Source organism: Phasianus colchicus, chromosome Z, assembly GCF_987193195.1.
Source record: "Phasianus colchicus chromosome Z, bPhaCol1.hap1.1, whole genome shotgun sequence".
NCBI lineage: Eukaryota > Metazoa > Chordata > Aves > Galliformes > Phasianidae > Phasianus > Phasianus colchicus.
The window spans coordinates 84,043,905-84,062,381 of NC_143476.1; the positions used below are offsets into that span (position 1 = coordinate 84,043,905).

Sequence of the window (18,477 nt, forward strand, 5' to 3'; positions counted from 1 at the left end):
TGAGCCACGCTGGCATCCTCCCTCCTCTGCCCGCTTTCTTGTTCAGTGGGACAGAGAGTTCTTGCGCTCTTAGGAAGGCATCCTTGAAGAGTAACCAGCTCTCTTCAGCATTTTTGTTTTTAAAGAGAGCATCCCAGGGGATCTCGGCCAACAGTCCATTGAACAGCTTAAAGTTTGCTCTCCCCAATCCCAAGATCATGGAGCAGATCATCCTGCAAGGCATGTTAAAGCACATGCAAGATGAGGAGGTGGTCAAAGACAGCCAGCAATGGCTTCACCACAGGCAAATCATACCTGAGCAGTCTGATGGCGTTCTGTGACAGAATGACAGCACGAGTGGACAAAGGAAGGCAACCAATGTCATCTACCTGGACTTTTGTAAGGTCTCTGACATGCTTCCACAGCACATCCTTATCGCTAAATGGGGGAGGTATGGATTTGAAAGGCAGACTATTTGGTGGGTAAGGAATTGGTTGGATGGTCACAGCCAGATGGTTGTGGTCAATGATGGCTCTGTGTCCAGGTGGAGGCTAGACACGAGCAGCGTCCTCCAGGGCTTCACCTTGGGACCAGTACTCTTGAACATCTTTGTCAGCAACACAGACAGTGGGAAAGAGCGCATCCTCAGCAAGTTTGTGGATGACAGCAAGCTGACTGGTGTGGAGGACAAAATAGAAGAGAAGCCATCCAAAGGGACCTGAACGAGCTTGAAAATTGGGCCTACATGAACCAAATGTGTTTCAGCAAGACTAAGTACAGGCTATTGCACTTGGATCAGGGCAATCCCAGACATGTCTGTAGACTGGGAGAAGATCTTAACTGAGAGCAACTCTGCAGAGAAGGATTTGAGAGTTCTTATTGACTAAAAGCTGGATGTGATCTGGGAGGGTACACCTGCAGCCCAGAAGGCCAGTATTTGAAGGGAGCTTACAGGCAGGAGAGGACAGAATTTTTACACAAGGAATGGCTTTAAAGTAAATTATGGGAGATTTAGGTTAGATACATGGAAGAATACTTTCCTATGAGGGCAGTGAGGTGCTGGCACAGAGCAGCTGTGGGTGCTCCACCTCTGCAGGTGCATAATGCTAGGTTGGATGAGGACCTGGGCAGCCTGAGCTGGTGGGGGGCAACCAGCCCATTGCAGGAGGCTGAGACCGGATAGGCTTTAAGGTCTCTTCCAATCTATTCCAATCCATTCTATGATTCTGTAAAAATAAAAGCAGACTGCACAGAAAATGATGTGGAAGTCATTAAGGACCTTAAGGCGAGCATCTCCCAGGGTAATCTCTATGGTCCACTTAGTCTCACCAGCACCACTGATGGCAGAAGGTCAGCCAGCAACTAGCAGCTGGCAGCAGCAGGTGTTTGACAACTAATTGACAAATCTGAGGACTACTAGCAGAGTTTAAATGAAACTGATGCACACACCTAATGCATAGTGGACAGACAAGCTACATTAAAAGAACAACAGCACTACAAAACCTGTTACCTTACTCAGGATGAAAACCATAACATATGGGCAAGGATGGCCTGATCCTTGCCCCACAACTTGTGCCACTGTAGCTGGAACAGAGGGAAATGGCTGGGGCAATGCTGCTCTTCGTGGGGATGCCTCCTTGGTGGAGAAGGCAGAGGTCATGCCACATCCAGGAACTGGTTCTGGCTGCAGATTCCCCCTGCATGGTCAGATCAGCATTTCATGAGGGGTCACTTCTTCCCAGGTTCTTCTGTTTCTGTTCTGAGCTAAGTCAAAGCACCAATCCTCCTGATATTGTCCAGGTGTGAAGAGCTTCCTGAAACCCAGGCATGTTGTCAGTCTGCAGGTCTGGGTAGAAGTCAGAAAGCTTGAACAAGAACCTGGTGATGTCTCAAAATGCTCTAAGGTGGTAACCAAAGTTATCTTTTGCCATCGGTGCTGAGCCTAACCTGGCCTAGAGAATGGTGAGAACAATTGCTTTGTAGGAATAAAATTGTAGTAGCCTCCTATATCCTACTGTTTCTCTGACAAAAAAGTTAACTATGCGGATCCTGTGTGTAAAAGCTGTGAGATATACACACCACAGATGCCAAGGACACATGGTGCCTTCTCCAGGCACTCACTCTGGGGTGTACTCAGAATCATTCGAGAGCTGGACAAAGCAGAGCCCTGCAGGGACTGAGCTGATTGCTTTACAGCATGCCCTGCACTGTCCAAGTAACTCTGCATGAAGAACAAGTCTGAAATATGTTTTCACAGCTGGCAATCAAGCAGGAAACAAAAGAAAGAAAATAGCCATTTGTGTTCCAAAAATTAAATCCAAATTTAATTCCAGTAATTACACCTTCATTAACACCCTATTTGCCATAAAGATGCATAAAATCCCTAAGTGAGAGCTGCAATTGCTCTGAAGGTGAAAAGAAGGTAACTGGGGAAATACTGTCCTCCCCTAGCCCATAAAATCCTTAAGAAGCCTGGATCGTTTTGAATGGTTATTGCTTGTAATTTAACTCCCACAGCAATCATCTGTAAATGAGCCAGACAGCCAGAAATCCAGCGAGAGCAGCAGAAAACCTGTAACAGAGCTGATTTATTCCAGCATCCCCTGATATAACTGCAGACAAATGCACTGTTTCCTATGTGACCATCTGGGGCTTGAGTGCTAATGCAGTGAGTGCAGCTCAAGCTGAACTTCTCACCACTGAAATAACACCATGATGGAGTCTGCAACAAGTTGCTATGGCTGGTCCTGTCCTGTGACACAGGACATAAGCACAGCCAATGTGTGAAACTATGCCAGCCTCAAGGATAGACATGGGTTTGCTCATCAAGTTGGACTGCTTAATGCAATTCTGGGTCCTTGGACTGCAGGAACTCATTCCAAGCTCTGCACTGAAGGCGAATCTGCACAGCTGGCAGATGGTCTTCGTACCTTGTGCAGGTCTCTGCAGAATTCACCACCTTCAGTCCACCTCCCCAATGTCACAATGTCACACAGACATCTGACCCAAAGTCTTTCAAAATCGTTATGATCCTTGCTGTGCCTGCAAATCTTTTAACTCCGCTCTCTTCTGGACCATCCATGGTGTGAATGGAAAGGTTGAAACGCTGGTGAGGTCAATAAACAAGCCTCCAAGACAAATCTGTTCTGAGATATCATCCCAGACTGAGAGCAAACCCCTGACAACAATTCTTTGGTGTGATTTTTCAGCCTTTTATTCACTCCACTCCAGGGATAACACTCACAACCCCCTGGCTTAGCTGAGCCATGCACTTGTCATCTGGATGAGCATCAAAAGTCGGAACAAAAGCAATAACCCAACTACGTGAGAAGGCTCCTTCAGGAGAGACACGTAAAGCCCAAGAAAGCCATAGGGTCCAAGGGTGTTAATCACACTCAACTCCTATACAGTGCTATGGAGTAAGACCAGTGGCCAGTCTACTAATGTTCAGTATACTGTGTCCTATGGTGGATAAAGCTTAAGTAGATTTTCTTCGGAAGGATCTAATGCAAGCAGGCTGCTCAATGGCAGTATGTGCTAATTAAGAAACACAAGGTGAGAGTAGTTAATGAAAGAAGATTTGTGAGGTGGAAGCTAAAAGAGGCTGAACCTTCTCACCTCCTGTCCCTAGGGCTATCTGCTGTCACATACACAGTTACTGGAAAAAAAAAAGAAAAGGAGCTTTCTAGGGAGAAAAGAGGTAAGATGAGGAGACGATGGCTATGCTGGCTCAGTACTTCTGTTCGCTGCCCCTGGTGATGAAAAAAAAAGATTTTAAAAATCTTAATTTTCAGTTAATGGATAGGAGAATTCCAGTTTCACCTAAGGGAAGGAAAGTAGAAGGTAGTTTGCCTGAAATGAGATGGCAGTAAACCAAATTGAGCCCAGCAGAGACTACCAAAACGGCTTGGGGCTAGAGAGCCTGAGGAGGCACTACTGGAGCTGAGATGGTTTAGCCCAGAGCAGGGAGGGCTTTGGGGACCTAACAGGAGCCTGCCTGCACCCAGGAAGGGGGTAGCAAGGACACAGAGAACAGATCTTCACAGGAGTGAACAGCAGGAAAATGAGACACAACAGCCACAAAATGAAACAGGTTCTGACCTGAACCTTGTCAGGACTGGAGCAATCCTGCCCTTCATAGGGCAATTCCAGCCCCTGGGGAATGCTGGCACACTGTATCAAGGGACAGACTGCCCAGACCTCTCTTCCCAGGGTATCCCGAGGCTGGAGGCAGATGTACCAATTTGAAGACTGCTGTCGGGGAAGAATGAAAAGAGGAAGGAAGGAGGTCTTCAGCGACAACCACGAAGCAGTGGAGAATGCCCATGGAGAGCAGATGGACAGAGGACCCAGGAGAACACCATGTCTTCGAGAGATTACACCCCAGGGACCAGGAGGTCAGGACAACTTCCCTGTGCTTAGTGACAACTGGGAAAGCTCCAGCCTGAAATAAACTAAGATGGGAGATTATGTGCTCGCCATGCTTGTGGGGCAAGTATATCTTTTCCCACTAGGCTTATTTCAATGGCAGACAGGGGATAACACTGATTTAATGTGTCTCGTCCTTGACAGACCTGTGCTCGCTGTTACAGTAACACCTTGTTATCTCTGAGTGCTTACAGTTTGATTTTCTAACACATGAGCTAGTAAATAAGCCAGAATCAAGAGAAATGAAGAGTCTAGGAGCCTGTAAATCTCTTCATATAAAGCAACCTGGGCTGTTCCAAGCTGTGAACTTCTCTTTATAAAAGCTGCAAATCTTTCTCTGTAATGCTATCCATCAATCCCAGATCACTTCATGAAGACCAAAGGCAGAAGCAGATTTAATAGAAGTCACAGAACCTTTGCAATCCACACAGCAACAGTCAGTAAACTCATCACACCAATGACTTCTCTTGGGGCTAAAACACAACAGGGAGCTTTGATGTGAAGGAGTTTGGGGGATGCAGACATGCTGCTCTAAATGTGCAGGCTCTTGTCCTTGTTTGAAAATGTTTAGCTGCAGTCAGCTGCGAAATCCTGTTATATCTCTTTTCTGCTAATTTAAAGAGCCTTCCACTGTTGCAAATCCCTTCCATTTGCAGGTGCTTTTAGGCTGAGATCAAGTCATTGCTTAATTTATTTGCAGAGCCCAGAAGAGCTCCATGAAATTATGTTTTCCAGACCTCGGATCAACCTTGTTGTTCCTCCCAGACTTAGTTTGCATTTTTCATCACCTCCACTGAAGTGTCAAACCCAGAGATGCACGCTTCAGCCAGCGATGGATTTACTACTGCTGCTCGCAGGGAGCGGTTTCATTCCTGCTCTGAATTACCCCCTGAGAGGCAGCCAGGCCGTGTCTGGCTCTGTGGTTCAGCATCATGTTGGGAGTTCACGCTTTCCTCTACAACCTTCAATCCTCTTTTTGCTCCTCCAGTTCCAGCATAAATTCCCTTCTCCCTCATTTCCCAGCCCCTGGGCTGCAGGAGGGCATCAGGGATGCCGTGCTTTCATAGCACAGCTTTTCTCCTTGAACAAGCAGTTGCAATTGAAACCCAAGTGCCTTTTACTCCCTGGTTCTGTTCTATTACAAACACTAACTGTGCAGCAAACCCCGGTGCTTTTTTTTTTAATGACTTGGAAGAAACTAAATTATTAACATCCTGCACTCCCACTGGCTGCTCTGTGGTTTGCCCAGGCCAGATAAATGGCATCTTTGAGCTCCTTACCCTGGCTTAGCGGGTCCTTCCAAGCAAATCAGAGTGGGAGACCAGTCTCAGCTGCAGTCACACACTCAGTTTCAGGTCATTTTAGTTTTGGTTCCTGACTTTTGACACCAACTCAACATCATCACCAGGAAGACGGAGGAGGCAGGTGCATAAAGAAGCGGAGACCAAGCAGTGCTTGCACCAGTGCTCCTGCTGTGCTCCTGAGACTTCCCCTTTCCTGCAGATTCTGATCTTTGGAATATCACAGCAATATCAGCAACAAGTGCTGAGACTTCAGCTCTTGCAAGGCACAGGCTGGAATGCACTCAGCACAGGCTGGCAGAGAGGCAATGCCTTTTATTAGCTGAACTAATATCTAGAAAATGAAGCACAAGCTGTAGGGCACACGCACTTGTCTTTTCTTCTCACGTATGTTTGTCTAATAAAGGCTGTTATCTCTGCCTGCCCACAGGCGTTGGCTTACTGACAGTGTTAGACCATCCTGGACAAACAGCCACAGCTCATTGGAGAGGCAGCTGTCTCCACTCTGTCTTGACCTAGCAGGCTTCATCCAAAACACTTGTCTTGGGGAATATCAAAGGATTGAAAAGCTGAAAATGGCAAATGTGGTAACTATGCTAAAAATCTCAAACCCATCAGCTTATCCTCGCTTTCCAGGAGACGTGTGGAACAAGTCAACAATCTGTTTGTAACTACCTGCAAGGAGATGCACTGCAGCTAACAAGGATTTGTACCATATAAGTCACAGTCTGATTTAATTCTGCAACAATATAATAGATCCTGTGTACAGGACAGATGACATTTGTCTCAACTTTAGGAGAGGCCACCACCTACTGTGATACGCTGATCTTCAGGTAAAGCATAAGATGTAGGTAAGATGGGCTAAAATTGGCAAAACCTGTCCTAATGGCTGTACCCAGAGCTGCCAGCACAGAGGGCTGTGTTGTGTGTAACACACGTGGTCTACAGCTACTGGGGCTACTGGAGCCAGCGCTCCTACTGAGCTTGGACACTGGGACAGATGGGAAGGCTGCAGGTGTCCAGGAAGGTAGAATGAGAATTTAAACCATGCAGCAAGGTCATGGGATTCCATGGCTAATGGGATCCAGACTGGGGTGTAAAAAAAACCAGGGATTTCAGCCCAAGGACTTAAGGAATACCACAGCTACGAAAGATCTGTGCTGACCAGGATGGGGGTGAGGAGCTCAGAGTTCCCTAGATTGGAAGCTGTGGAATCAGAGTCATCTCCCCATCAAGATGCAGGAGTAGGGGACAACAGGGGGACTTTGCCTTCAGATGGCCCCGCACAGTCGGCATTAGGCATCCTGCATCACAGAAATAGCCAGTGAATCTAAGGGTAGCAGCTTCCCTCTGGGAAAGCTTTTGAGCTGCTGTGATTGCCACTCCTGCAGCCAGCAGCACTGCCATGCAGCCCCTCTTCTCCTCGACTTTGCAAGGAAGGCTCTTCTCTTCCTTTTTGCCATGGGATAAAAATAATCCTCTTGCGTCAGCTCCATCACCATGAACAGCGAAACGTTTTATTCATCTGCAATTCCTTCCTTTCTCTCATTTAAACAATTCCCCATTGAGCCCATCAAATTAATTTGAGCAAGGACCATTATTTGGCCAGCCTGCTGGCGCAGGTGTCTCTTTTTCTTTTCTTTCAGAGGAGGCTGGTGGATGGCACGAGTGTGCTTGGCATGGGCTGGGAGCAGCACAGGCTGATCAGCTCAGCACGGCAACACGGAGGTTCAGCAGGGGCAGAGGGCTCTATAAATCTCTGCATCCAGAGTCAAGCAGGCAAAGTCTGCAAGCAAGGGACATTTTGCAGCCGTGTGTTTGGGATGTGTTTTACAGCCTTATAGGCACACTTGCCCTCTCTGTCTCCCTTGGCAGCTTCAGCACTTTTCAGCCCAGGCTGGCTGTTTGGGGAACACTGCGTCAGCCTCTGGCAGCAGCCTGGGAGGAGTTACTGGGATATGCCACATCTCAGGCTGTTCCTGTGGCCCTTGTAGCCACAATCCTTCCCACTCCAGGCCATGTTAAATTTCCTGACTTTGTTGCTGCAGCAGATGCCAAAGGCTCTCCAAGGAGTGACAGTGCACAGGAATAAGATACGCAACATCACAAGCAAAAAAAGCTCGAAGAACAGTAAAAACCCATTTTCTGTGAGCTCTGCACTTGCTTGTGGCACTGCTCAGGTCAGTGGAGCAATGCAAAAAAACCACAACTGGGCCAGGCCATGAAGACCCGGGCCCCATTTGTCATCCCTGCTGAGTGAGTCCTGTCCCTTCATCCAGCTTTCTTCCAGTGATGGACAATGCAGGTGGATGGGAGGCCTCAGAAGGTGCTGGGCCTTGGTGGGACACGGTTCTCCACCAACACAGCCCAACATCAGCTCCTCTGCTGAGGCATGAGTGTGTCAGATGTATTCCCAAAGCACTCAGGAGGGGCATATGGAGAAGAGGGGCTGTGGAGAAGCAGATCCGTGGTGGCTGAGCATGGAAAAGCAGGCAGCATCCCAAACAGCTTCCTTCACTGGTGCTGCCAAGGGCATGCTTTGAGAGCAGCCTGTTCCCACGGGGCTTTGGCTGGTGTCAGCTCACTCTGCCTTTGTGCTGGGGCTGTCATTCACCTAAAGAAGTGGTGGTTTCTAAGGATCTCCCTGTTTTCTGGAAAGGATTTAAATCATGTGCACAGAAAGGAACACACAGAGGGTAGCTAAAGAAAGAAACAGGGAAGAGAGGCAAGCCAAGCTGCCTGAGGGGCTGGGAAGTGCCTCTCCTGCCATCGCGCTGAGCTGTGCCCACTTCTCTGCGCCAAACAGATCTCTGTGAGGTGTGGGAGAAAGCAGAGAACTTCGGCTCAGAGGAGCTGTGGAAGGAGCTGTGGAAGCTGAACAGACACACTCAGGCAATCTCAAAATGAAAGCTTTCTGAGGATGTAAATCAGGACTCCTTATTCTCATGCATTAGGCGTTTCCCAGGGCAGGAAGTGATGGGTTCCTCTGACAGCAGAGGAGTGATGCCCAGGCTGCCAGGAGGACGCCAAAGCATAGACACCATCTGTCCATGAGGAAGTGGATGCAAAGCCTTCACACAAAGCAATTCTTTTGGCATCATAACCATGCCAGCGTGGAGAAATGCAAAGAAAGGAGTGAAAAAAAGGCACCACCAAAACCATCTTACTTGTCCCAGTCCAGATTTCAGTTACTCCTGGCTACCCAAAAAAATAGCAAATTCAATGGAAAGGCACCAGATTTATTTCAGGAGAGGGACATTAGCTCAGAGATTGGATTATTATTGGTCACAAAAACTAATCCTTCCTCAGAGTCTCTCCAAATCCCTAGCAATGCAAGGAGCAGCCTTGCACCACTTTCAAATGCAGGCCAACCTTTTGTTATGCAGATCTTCAAAGAGGAAAAGTAAGTCAAAACCAGTCCCAGCCCATGTGCAGTTTCCCCCAGACAGCAACCTCAGCATCTCATAGGATAAAGCTTGCTCTTTAGAAATAATTTATAAGTACTATTGAATTTTCCTAAATCGGGACCTTTTCTTGCTCCAATTGACAATGTTACTATTTCACATACCAAACACACTTCATCCAGACCGCTGAGAATTGACTTTAGCTTAAAATAACCTGTAAATGTGATGATGTCTCTCCACCAACTGCCAAAGGGAGAGGTCAAAGAAAGTGGCATTACACAACAAAATCAAGATTGGAGCCACGTGGCCAGGAACAATAAAAAGAAGAAAACCTTCGATTCTTTGACCTTGGGTTTCACCAATCCCACAGTTACACGGAGCTCTTTTCTCCTTTCACATACTCCAATGCAAGCCAACAGTTGTTTCACTGATTATTAAAAAAAAAACGGTTTAATGAAAGAAGAGTCAAGCCCTTTAAGTCTCCTGATGGCTGTTGTCTAAGGCTGCCACAACTTTGCCCAGAATCCAGAACTCTTTGTATCTGTAGTGTGACACAATGAGACATCTTGATTCGTGCTACAGATCTACCCACTCTCCTGTGCATAGTGAATATGCCCAGGATGTCCAGACAGATATCCAAAGGCTTCAAATTCTGGTCAAGAAGGGTGAGAAACTGCTGAAACAGCTCTCCACTGCTGCACAGCCTCATGATATTATCTTGGGCTTGCAATCCCAAAACAGGAGCTATTCCAGTGGTGGATAGTGGATAGCATGTGGCAGCGGGGGTTGGAGATTCATGATCCTTGAGGTCCCTTCCAACCCTGCCCATTCTGTGATTCTGTGATAGTGGAGAAGGATCCTGGGAGGCTGTGGAGCTCTCCATACCGATGTGTTTCTCCAGGCAGTGAAGGAAGCGTAGAGGAAGGAGCAGGGAGAAAGGGGCAGGGAAGTGTGCTTTTGCCAGCTCATGTCAATATTCCTCAGTAGATGTGAATTTACAATTGTGAGTCACAGTTCTGCATAGCAAAATGGCCAGAGGACATAAGCAATGCTGCACACGCACTGGCAAGCTGCACACATGGCCTCTTGCTGGCCTCAGTGTGTGCTAGGGCCAGCACTATGGCTGTCTCAGCCATCCTGCTCCAAGGCAGGCTCAGAGCAGCCCCTCCTTCTAGATGTGCCCCTGGCCCGTTCATAAGGGCCTCCACCGCTGGGTGGTTTCCATCACCAAGGTCAATACTGGAGCATAGCCACCCTTCCATCTCATCCTTCTGCCCTGTATTCTGTCAGCCTTTCTTCTGGATCAGAGCCCGTGTCTGAAGTTCCACCCATGCAGAGATCAGGCTGTTGCCTTTCTCTCTGCAGCAACAGTTTGTGTGAGCCCAGCCTGGATGGAAGGATGAAAAGCAGGAAAGTACAGATACTTAGGACCCAGCAGACTGGGTTTGCATGCTGCTTTAATAAGCCAGACACTGGCTATTTAGGCAGAGGGGAAAGCATGACCACTGTAACTAAGGTACCTCACAGCAGTGTTCTCCTGAGGTCTGTAGGGTTTATAGTTGTTCTAACTGAGATAATTTGGATTTCATCTGCAGAGTTAGTTCTGGGAGAAGAGACAGCCTGAGCTCTCATACCCCAGCAGGGAAAGAGCTGAGAAAAAGCCAAGACCTCTCCTCTGCAGGTTGAAGACCTGTTCCAGCCCAGGTGAGTGCAGAAAGTGCAGTGAGGCCTCTGGGAAAGCACATCACTTGCTGCTGCCCTCCAAACATCATCTGCAAACTGCTCTGCCCAGATACCATATAAAGTATGAACCTCAATGGGCAGGTGCTGCTTATGGTTGGTCACCAAGAATTCTCCTAATCCAAGATAGTGACTTAAAGGAGAGCCCCGACTCTCTTCTTGGCAGCAACACGCAGGAACAGTGCACGTGTAGCTCATGGTTGTGGCACCTACGTGTTCATAGAACTGGGACACCCCTGCAGCACCCTGAGCCACCAAAAAATGAAGGTTTTAGGGCAGTGAACTCCAGAGTTAAAGCAAACTAGTGCTTGCTCACTGCTGGGATGTTGTGCATCACAGCCTAAATCATCTGTCCTTAAATGAACTATGCAGGCAAAGAGAGAGCTGTGAAAGGGCAGACGTAGTGTTTCACAAGTCCCTGGATCCACCCCGCAGCGCTCACCTGCTCCCCTAGCAGTGCAGAGAGCAGCTATCTGCAAGCAGCCCAAATAACAAGGGGAGGACTGAAAGGAAACCAAAAAGCTTTGACAAACCTCAGAGGAAGAAAAGCCATCAAGCTGCAGGTCAGTTTTTATGAGATTCAAGCTTATTTGCATGTGCCTCCTTATCAGGGGGCCAAGCTGCATCCAAAGGCAACAGCCCTGATGCAGGCAAGGCACAGCAGCCCTCGGTGCCGAATTCCTCCAGCACTGCTTGTGCTCAGTGCTTTTGGGTCACTGCGCAATTAGCCAGCCCTGAAGAGACACGAGGAAATCCTGCCATCGCTCAAGCTGCACAGAAGTGACTGTGTGAATCTCAATGACAAAGCAGCATTTGCATGAAAACAGCAGGACTGGGAATAGCACCACTAAGTACTAAACTCTTGAAACATTTGGAAAAGAAAGGTGAGTGTTTTTTTCTAAAATGGAATGATAACACTTCAGAGCTTGAAATATTAACTTTGGAGACAAAATGTGCTTTCTTCAGAGCTACACCAATCACTATTCCAGCATTGACATGACCTTGGAGAGTGCATCTAATCTGAGGCTTCTGAAAACACAAGCTAGCCCCACAAGCAGATGGGTTGCAGATCCTGGGTCAGAAGGAGGGAGTACAGGTTCCTCTCCCTGTGCTGGTCGGGTTCATCCCCAGCAGATGCTGCAACACCCCCTGCAGCGACCAGAAGCAGCATCACTGCAGCCAGCATTGGACTCGCACATGAGCCCGCAAGTACAGAGGTTTAAATAATCATCCTAGATAATCCGGCATAAATATCCAAGAGAAGCACCAGACCAAGAGGCTGGCTGCCTCCCTAGCTGTAAGCCTGGGCACTGTCCAAGAAATTTCATTAGCCTCAGCAAATGCTGTTTTACATCCTTTCTTTGATTTGCTTTCTTCTCTTCTCCCACTCTGCCATGCTCTCCCAACATTTCTGAAAACACTTTCTGTTTTTTTGATTCTCTTCTGTTTGCCTTTGGACATATGGGTTGTATTAGGCTATTTCAGCAGTGTTTTTTAAAAACAAACCTAAGCCCACAAGCAGCTACATTCTTCTGGCTGTGATGACAAAATGCTTTAATTTCTTTTCAGGAATGAAACCCGAAAGGCTTACTAATTAAACAGCTCTGCCAGCAATGCTTCCCTTGGGTGAACTCAACCACCAAGGTCGTTATAAATTAGGAACTATATTTTATTAGTTAAACAACTCTTGCCTAACGACTGCTGTAATATCTAAGGAGCACTTAGAGTCCGAAAGTGGACTGGATGACAGCAGAGAGCCACTTATTCCTGGTGCTGCATCTTAAAATGCTGCAAGCACTTCTGCCCCACCTCTGAGCTCTCAGCAGAAGGATCCAAACCAGTTTCACCAACATTCTGTGCTTGGGCAGCAGTATATCTGTTGTCACAACCTTCTGCCTAAGCAGGGATGGATGCTTAGGGAGATGGTTGCTTGGCATGTACAGTGCAGGGCCATGCTGGTGGCAGTTTGAATGCAAACTTCAATTTTGCAGTGATGATTGCTAGCTCCTCTCTCTGCCTTGTGGTTGCTCTTCCCACAAGGTTTGTGCTCAGTCATTTTCCTCCCCAACTTCCATGCTCGCCAGGCTCTTGGAGCTGATACTTAGCAGTTCCCCAATACTTAGTATGTTCCCCAAGCCTCATATGATCTAAGGACAAAAGAGTCCTTAGAAGAGAAGAGATAGAACAGAAAGCCTCTACCAGGCTCACAACCCAGGAAAATACAGCTTGCTATCTTAAGACATGAAGAAGTCCCTGCCCCAGAGATCTCAGCTTGTGGGGAGGGCTCCAGGCCCCAGATTAATGGAGGGAGGATGTAGGATGCTTGCTCTGCTTGGCACAAGACTCTGTGCCCAGTGTGTGCACAGATGTGTCCTCAGCACAGCCTGGTAGGTGGCAGAGTCCCTGTCCCTGGCTTTCTCTCAACACCAAGGGTAATTGTTCCTGTGTGCCACTAAAGGATTTAGGAGGCCAAAGCTCACAGGGAGTTTCAGGCGTTTTTGAAGCTGTTAGACTCTCTGTTGTCTTGGTGAAAGTCACTTCTAAAAATGCTACCTGAGTGCTTTCAAAAAGTTCCCCTGTTGGCTTTTTCTGCCAAGTGCTCACAAACAGGGCTGTGATATTGCTGCTGACAGCAAAACTTGGACTATTAAATAACACTTCTTAAAGATCCCGAAGCGTTTTACAAACATCAGCTAATTAAGCCGCATATCAAGCCAGGAAATTATTTTTTGAGCTCTTGAGCCTCCCCTTACATCTCAAGGATGTGAACAAAGGAATGAACTAAAGCCTGATGAGAACCCAAGAGTCCTGACTCTCCCCATTTCCAATAACCCATCGCACTATTAACTATCAGGCAAACCAGAATACATTCAGAGCTGCTGAAATCCCACTGGGATGAAGTTAGCCCAGTGTCTCCCAGTGAGCTCTATCCTGGAAGCCCAGCAGCAGCCAAGCAGTGCACAGCACGTGGAGCAGACAGCACCGTGTCTATTTTTAGGGAAAGAAAGAGGGTTAGGAATGACATGTGGCTATTAAGAGCTCTCTCCAGAAAGGGTGATTAGTCTGCTAGTCATACCTGTCAAAAGCTGCTATCCCAGATGTGTGGGATGCTGGCAGAGATGCTTCACAGGCAAACCCCTGTGACATCGAAACAGAGAGGCTGTGAGATGTGGATGAGCTCGTAGCTGTCGTGCCCCATTGACACACTGAGCTCTTCCATCTCTGAAGGAGCCAGCGGACACAAACAAGGCAGCTGAGTTAACAGGTGCTGGAGCTGATGTGAAGGCCACAACCCCCAGGAACACCATCTCTGGTTCCTTCTGGGTTTCAGGTAGGTTTCGCCATAGGGCTCTGCAGGGATTTGGCCAATGGCACCCTGAGGTGCATTAAAAAGGTGAGTGAGGCCTCACCTGGAGTATTGTGTCCAGTTCTGGGCTCCCTGGTGCAAAAAAGATGGGGATCTCCTGGAAAGAGTTGAGTGGTGGGCCACAAAGATGACAAAGGGCCTGGAGTGCCTCTCTTACGAGGAAAGTCTGAGTGAACTGAGTCTGTTCAGCCTTGAGAAAAGAGGACTGAGAGGGAATCTGATCAATGTCTATAAGTATCTAAGGTGTGGGAAGCAAAGGGACAAGGCCAGACTCCTTGCAGCGATGCATGGCGATAGGACAAGGGGAAACAGCCACAAACCAAAGCACAGAAAGTTCTGCACAAACGTGCACAAGAACTTTTTCATGGTAAGGGTGATGGAGCATGGAAGACACTGTCCAGGGGGCCTGTAGAGTCTCTTTCTCTGGAGATATTCAAGACCCCCCTGGATGCCTACCTGTGCAACCTGGTCTAGAGAGCCTGCTTTGGCAAGGGGATTGCATTAGATGATCTCCTGAGGTCCCTTTCAACCCCTACATTTCTGTGATTCTGTGACTCTGTGATCAGGCACTGGAGATTCTGGACTGGGGAATCCAGACATTCACCCAGGTGCAAACAGATGTGTCTTCCTGCACGAGACAGCAGGGATGCAACGGCTCTTCTAGACTCTCTGCAGTTTTAAGGATATATGGATTTTCTGTTCCTGTTAACTCTGGTGACTCCCACAAAAGAGGAAGAAGTTAAGATATTTTAGGGAGGAAAGCTGACAGCACAAGGTAAGGGTTTAAAGAGCACACTGATTTGATCTTCAAAGGGACTGGGATCAATACTTTTAAAGTACATCTGGATCCCCATGGCGAGATGATGCTTGTGCAACTACAGCTGGAGGTTTGCACTATGCACGTGGAGGCTGGTACAGCAATGAGGAGGACAGGAGATGCAGCGGATGGCACTGCTTGCTCTGCCAGGGCTTCACTTACCTCTTTCAAATCACCTTTTTGCAGTAACTAACACTCCTCACCATTGCGTTGTGGTCACCATCATGTGGCCACAGAGGATGGGCCTGGCAACCCTGCTCACTTGCTCACTTGCAATTCGTCACCACCACTCTGCTTCTACCCTGTATGACATCTGTTTTAATTTCTCTTCACTCTCTGAGAAGTGCTGGCTGTAGCCAGGGGAGTTGCACACATCACCAGCCATGCCTGAACATCCCTGCTTTTTCTCCACATGTGGAGGAGGTATTTAATTCAGTGTTCAGTGTCCCTTCAGACCGAACCAAGAAGTGGAAGATAGATAGCTTAATAACATCAGAGCAGAAAAGTCCATTTCCATCCCATTATGTTGCTTGGGATATGGTACCTATAGGTTAAGGTCAGCAGTATGTAGTTGTGCCACTTGTGAGCTCAGCTTTGTCAAGCAATTTGCCTCTGTGGAAAGTTTGCAAAACGAGACAATTTAAGAGTTAGTGACATTTATGCCTGTGTGAAGGGCTGCTGCTGGCCACAAGGAGTGAGGGAGACATTCAGATTTATTTTGACCCATGGCAGAGTATTGCTGGGTGCTCCTCACCCCATAGCTAAATGTGTGGTGGTGGATAGCCACATTTGTGTCTGTAACCCATCTCCATTGGTGAGCCCTATGAAACCAGGGCCAGTGGCAGACAGAGTGCTCACCCACATCAGGAAGGACTCATAAATCAGCTTGTCCCCAGTCAAATTGGCAGCAGCCCTAAGAGACTGGGTTATCTCAGGCTGTAGGTTTGATAGAAATATGAAAACATGGAGCTTATAAGACATTCTCCCCCACAGCTCCATCACCTTTAAATAGACTGCCATGATGTTCAGTTTTCTATGCTCTCTCAGCACAAGGAAGTTTGTATTTCTAGTGATGTCTAGAAGAAATGACTTGTATTTCCAGTGGTGTCTAGAAGAAAGGACTTTAAAAATCAGTCAGAACATTCTGGACTGACACTAGGGTGATTAGTTTCTGGCCAAAGACCTCACCTTACACAGCTGACTGGTAGAATGTATAAAACCTTTGGAGGTATATAAATAAAAAATGATCATCCTGAGATACTGCTTTCTTGGATCAATTCTAAAAAGCCTGAAACTGAAGAAGCTCTATTAAGCAAGGGACAACTGGCTATGAAAATTACATGGGGTCAGAAATGATGCTGCATTTGCAGCAATACCGTTTGTGGCTGGAGGAAACCCAGAAAGTCTAATAAAGGAACTGTGTGGGAGATGTTCAGCATACTGCAAGACTGGCACTCGTGGCTGGGTGGGAAAAGGGGTTTTGCCAACTCATTCGGGAATGTACATCTCATTGCTGTCTCTTAGGACTAGGATCCCAAGACACCCTGCTAAATAAAGATAGCACTTGCTCATTTACAAGAGGGATGAAAGTGAATGATAGTCAGGGCACAGGCTCTGATGATCCAGAAGAGCAAGAAGACAGGCAGCACAGACTCTGCAGGAGTCTCAGGGAGGAGCTGATATCACCTCTACTCAAGTTTCCAGGAGTTTTGCAAACAAAACCCAAAGCTTGGAAAAGATAGGATGTTTGGGAAACCTATGAAGCACAGAGTAGAGAGGACAGCGAAGGCATGAAGAGACCTGCTGTGGTTTGGTCCCTCAGCTGTACCTACCTTGGGCATCTTGCGCAGATTGGGGGAGAGCTTCAGGCAGGTAACCTGGCCCCGCTCATCTCCAATGATGACAACAGGGTACACGGGATTAAACTGGATATGGGTTATTTTATTTTTCTTCTTGGCCACCACTACCTGGTTGCAGAGAGCTTCATACTTATTAATGTTCAGATCAAACACATGGGCCTGGGAAGAAAATAAAAAAAAGACAACACAAAGGAGATTAGTTGGGCAAGAAGAATCTTCAGCAGAAGAATTATGCCTGAAGAAATCACAGAAAGAAAAGGTTCTAGGGAAAGTTAACTTCACCACACAATTAGCATCTGACTTCAGAACCTTCGTCATCCTGTAAGCAATCTATGTCCAGAAGCTGCCTGCTCTTCTGAGGGACCATCCCCTTACTTCAGGAACTCATGGGGCAAGGACCCACTCCCCGATGTTGGGGCAAGCTCTTCCCAAGGCTCCAGCTGATCTGGACTAGAGACAGCTCAAATCTGGCATTGCTAGCCCCACAGGTCCTAACCTTCCTCCCCAGTGCTGCAAGCAATGAGTCAACCAGGTGTGAAACCACAGTCTAACATGGACTGACTCACAAAGTGGGAAATGATGTCAGAAATATTGACTACCCTTTATTGCAGACCTTTCTTATATCTCCAGCTTAATAATAACAATTAAGAGTCAGATCAGTAATTAATAGGGAAATAATGTGAACATGGTCAGTATGATTCAGGATGTACCTTGGGGTGAAGCACAGGCAAACTTTGCAAAGCACAGGACAGTGTGGGGACAGCAGCCTGTTCCAGACCAGATGCTGTAGATGCTGTGCCAGCATGGCACTCCCATGGCACTTATAGTCAAGGGCTGGGCAAGTGAGAAAGTCAAAGAAGGAGGGTGAGAGACCTGAAAGCAGGATTTCCTCTAGCACGGACCCCAGAGCTATGGCACTGATACAGAGCACATCACTAACTGCATGACAGAGAGTTTTTCAGCATGACTCCGATGGAAACAGTGGAACATACTCAAGAGAATGTGTTAACATTGTCTCCCAGTAATTGCAATTAGCTCCTGTCAGTGCTACAACCTGCAAAGGCTAATAAAACATGATGTTCCTCACCAGTGCTGAAGGACTCTCCAGCAAGCTGGGCTCCCACCTTGAATCCATTGTGTAGACTTCCAGCTTTATTTTTCTTTCCCCTTTATTACCTTCAGAAAAACTAAGGAAGGAAATGTTATGCTAACAAGTATAGTGGGAATAGGGACAAATTAGAATTGAACTTTGTGTGCATTTCCTGCCAGCTGTGTCTTGTTTACCAGCAGAGCCAGGTGACGTGTATTGTTTCAACACTGTGCCATGCTCACAATTTCAATCTAGGAATTATATGAAATCTGACAGCAGTATCCTATAAAAGCTTTTTCCAAGGAGCATGAAAGATTGTGTATCAAATCATTATGTGCACTTTCTCATCATGCACAACCAAGTTGGTGAATTTTATCTGGATCTGTGTAAAGCAAAGAGGTCCCAGGACACAGGTCCCAGGCAGTCTCAAACACCACTGTGTCTTTAGAGCTCATTTGTGATGTCCTTATCCTAGGCTGGGGAATCAAGCAA

The 18,477-nt window shown here is 47.3% G+C and overlaps 1 protein-coding gene across 4 annotated transcripts in view; it reads right to left on the bottom strand.

Moving 5' to 3' along the window:
- Nucleotides 1-18,477, bottom strand: part of DNAI1 (dynein axonemal intermediate chain 1) — a 137,606-nt gene that overhangs the window by 9,435 nt on the left and 109,694 nt on the right. For 2 of the 4 annotated variants that reach the window (XM_031609284.2, XM_090131375.1), the window contains one exon: nt 16,869-17,054. The exons of 1 other annotated variant lie outside the window; for it this stretch is intronic. In XM_031609284.2, the coding sequence (XP_031465144.2) occupies nt 16,869-17,054 (186 nt within the window). Of the gene's footprint in view, nt 1-16,868; nt 17,055-18,477 lie in introns of those variants that run through there. One more of the 4 variants, XR_016461640.1, reaches the window with a different exon arrangement.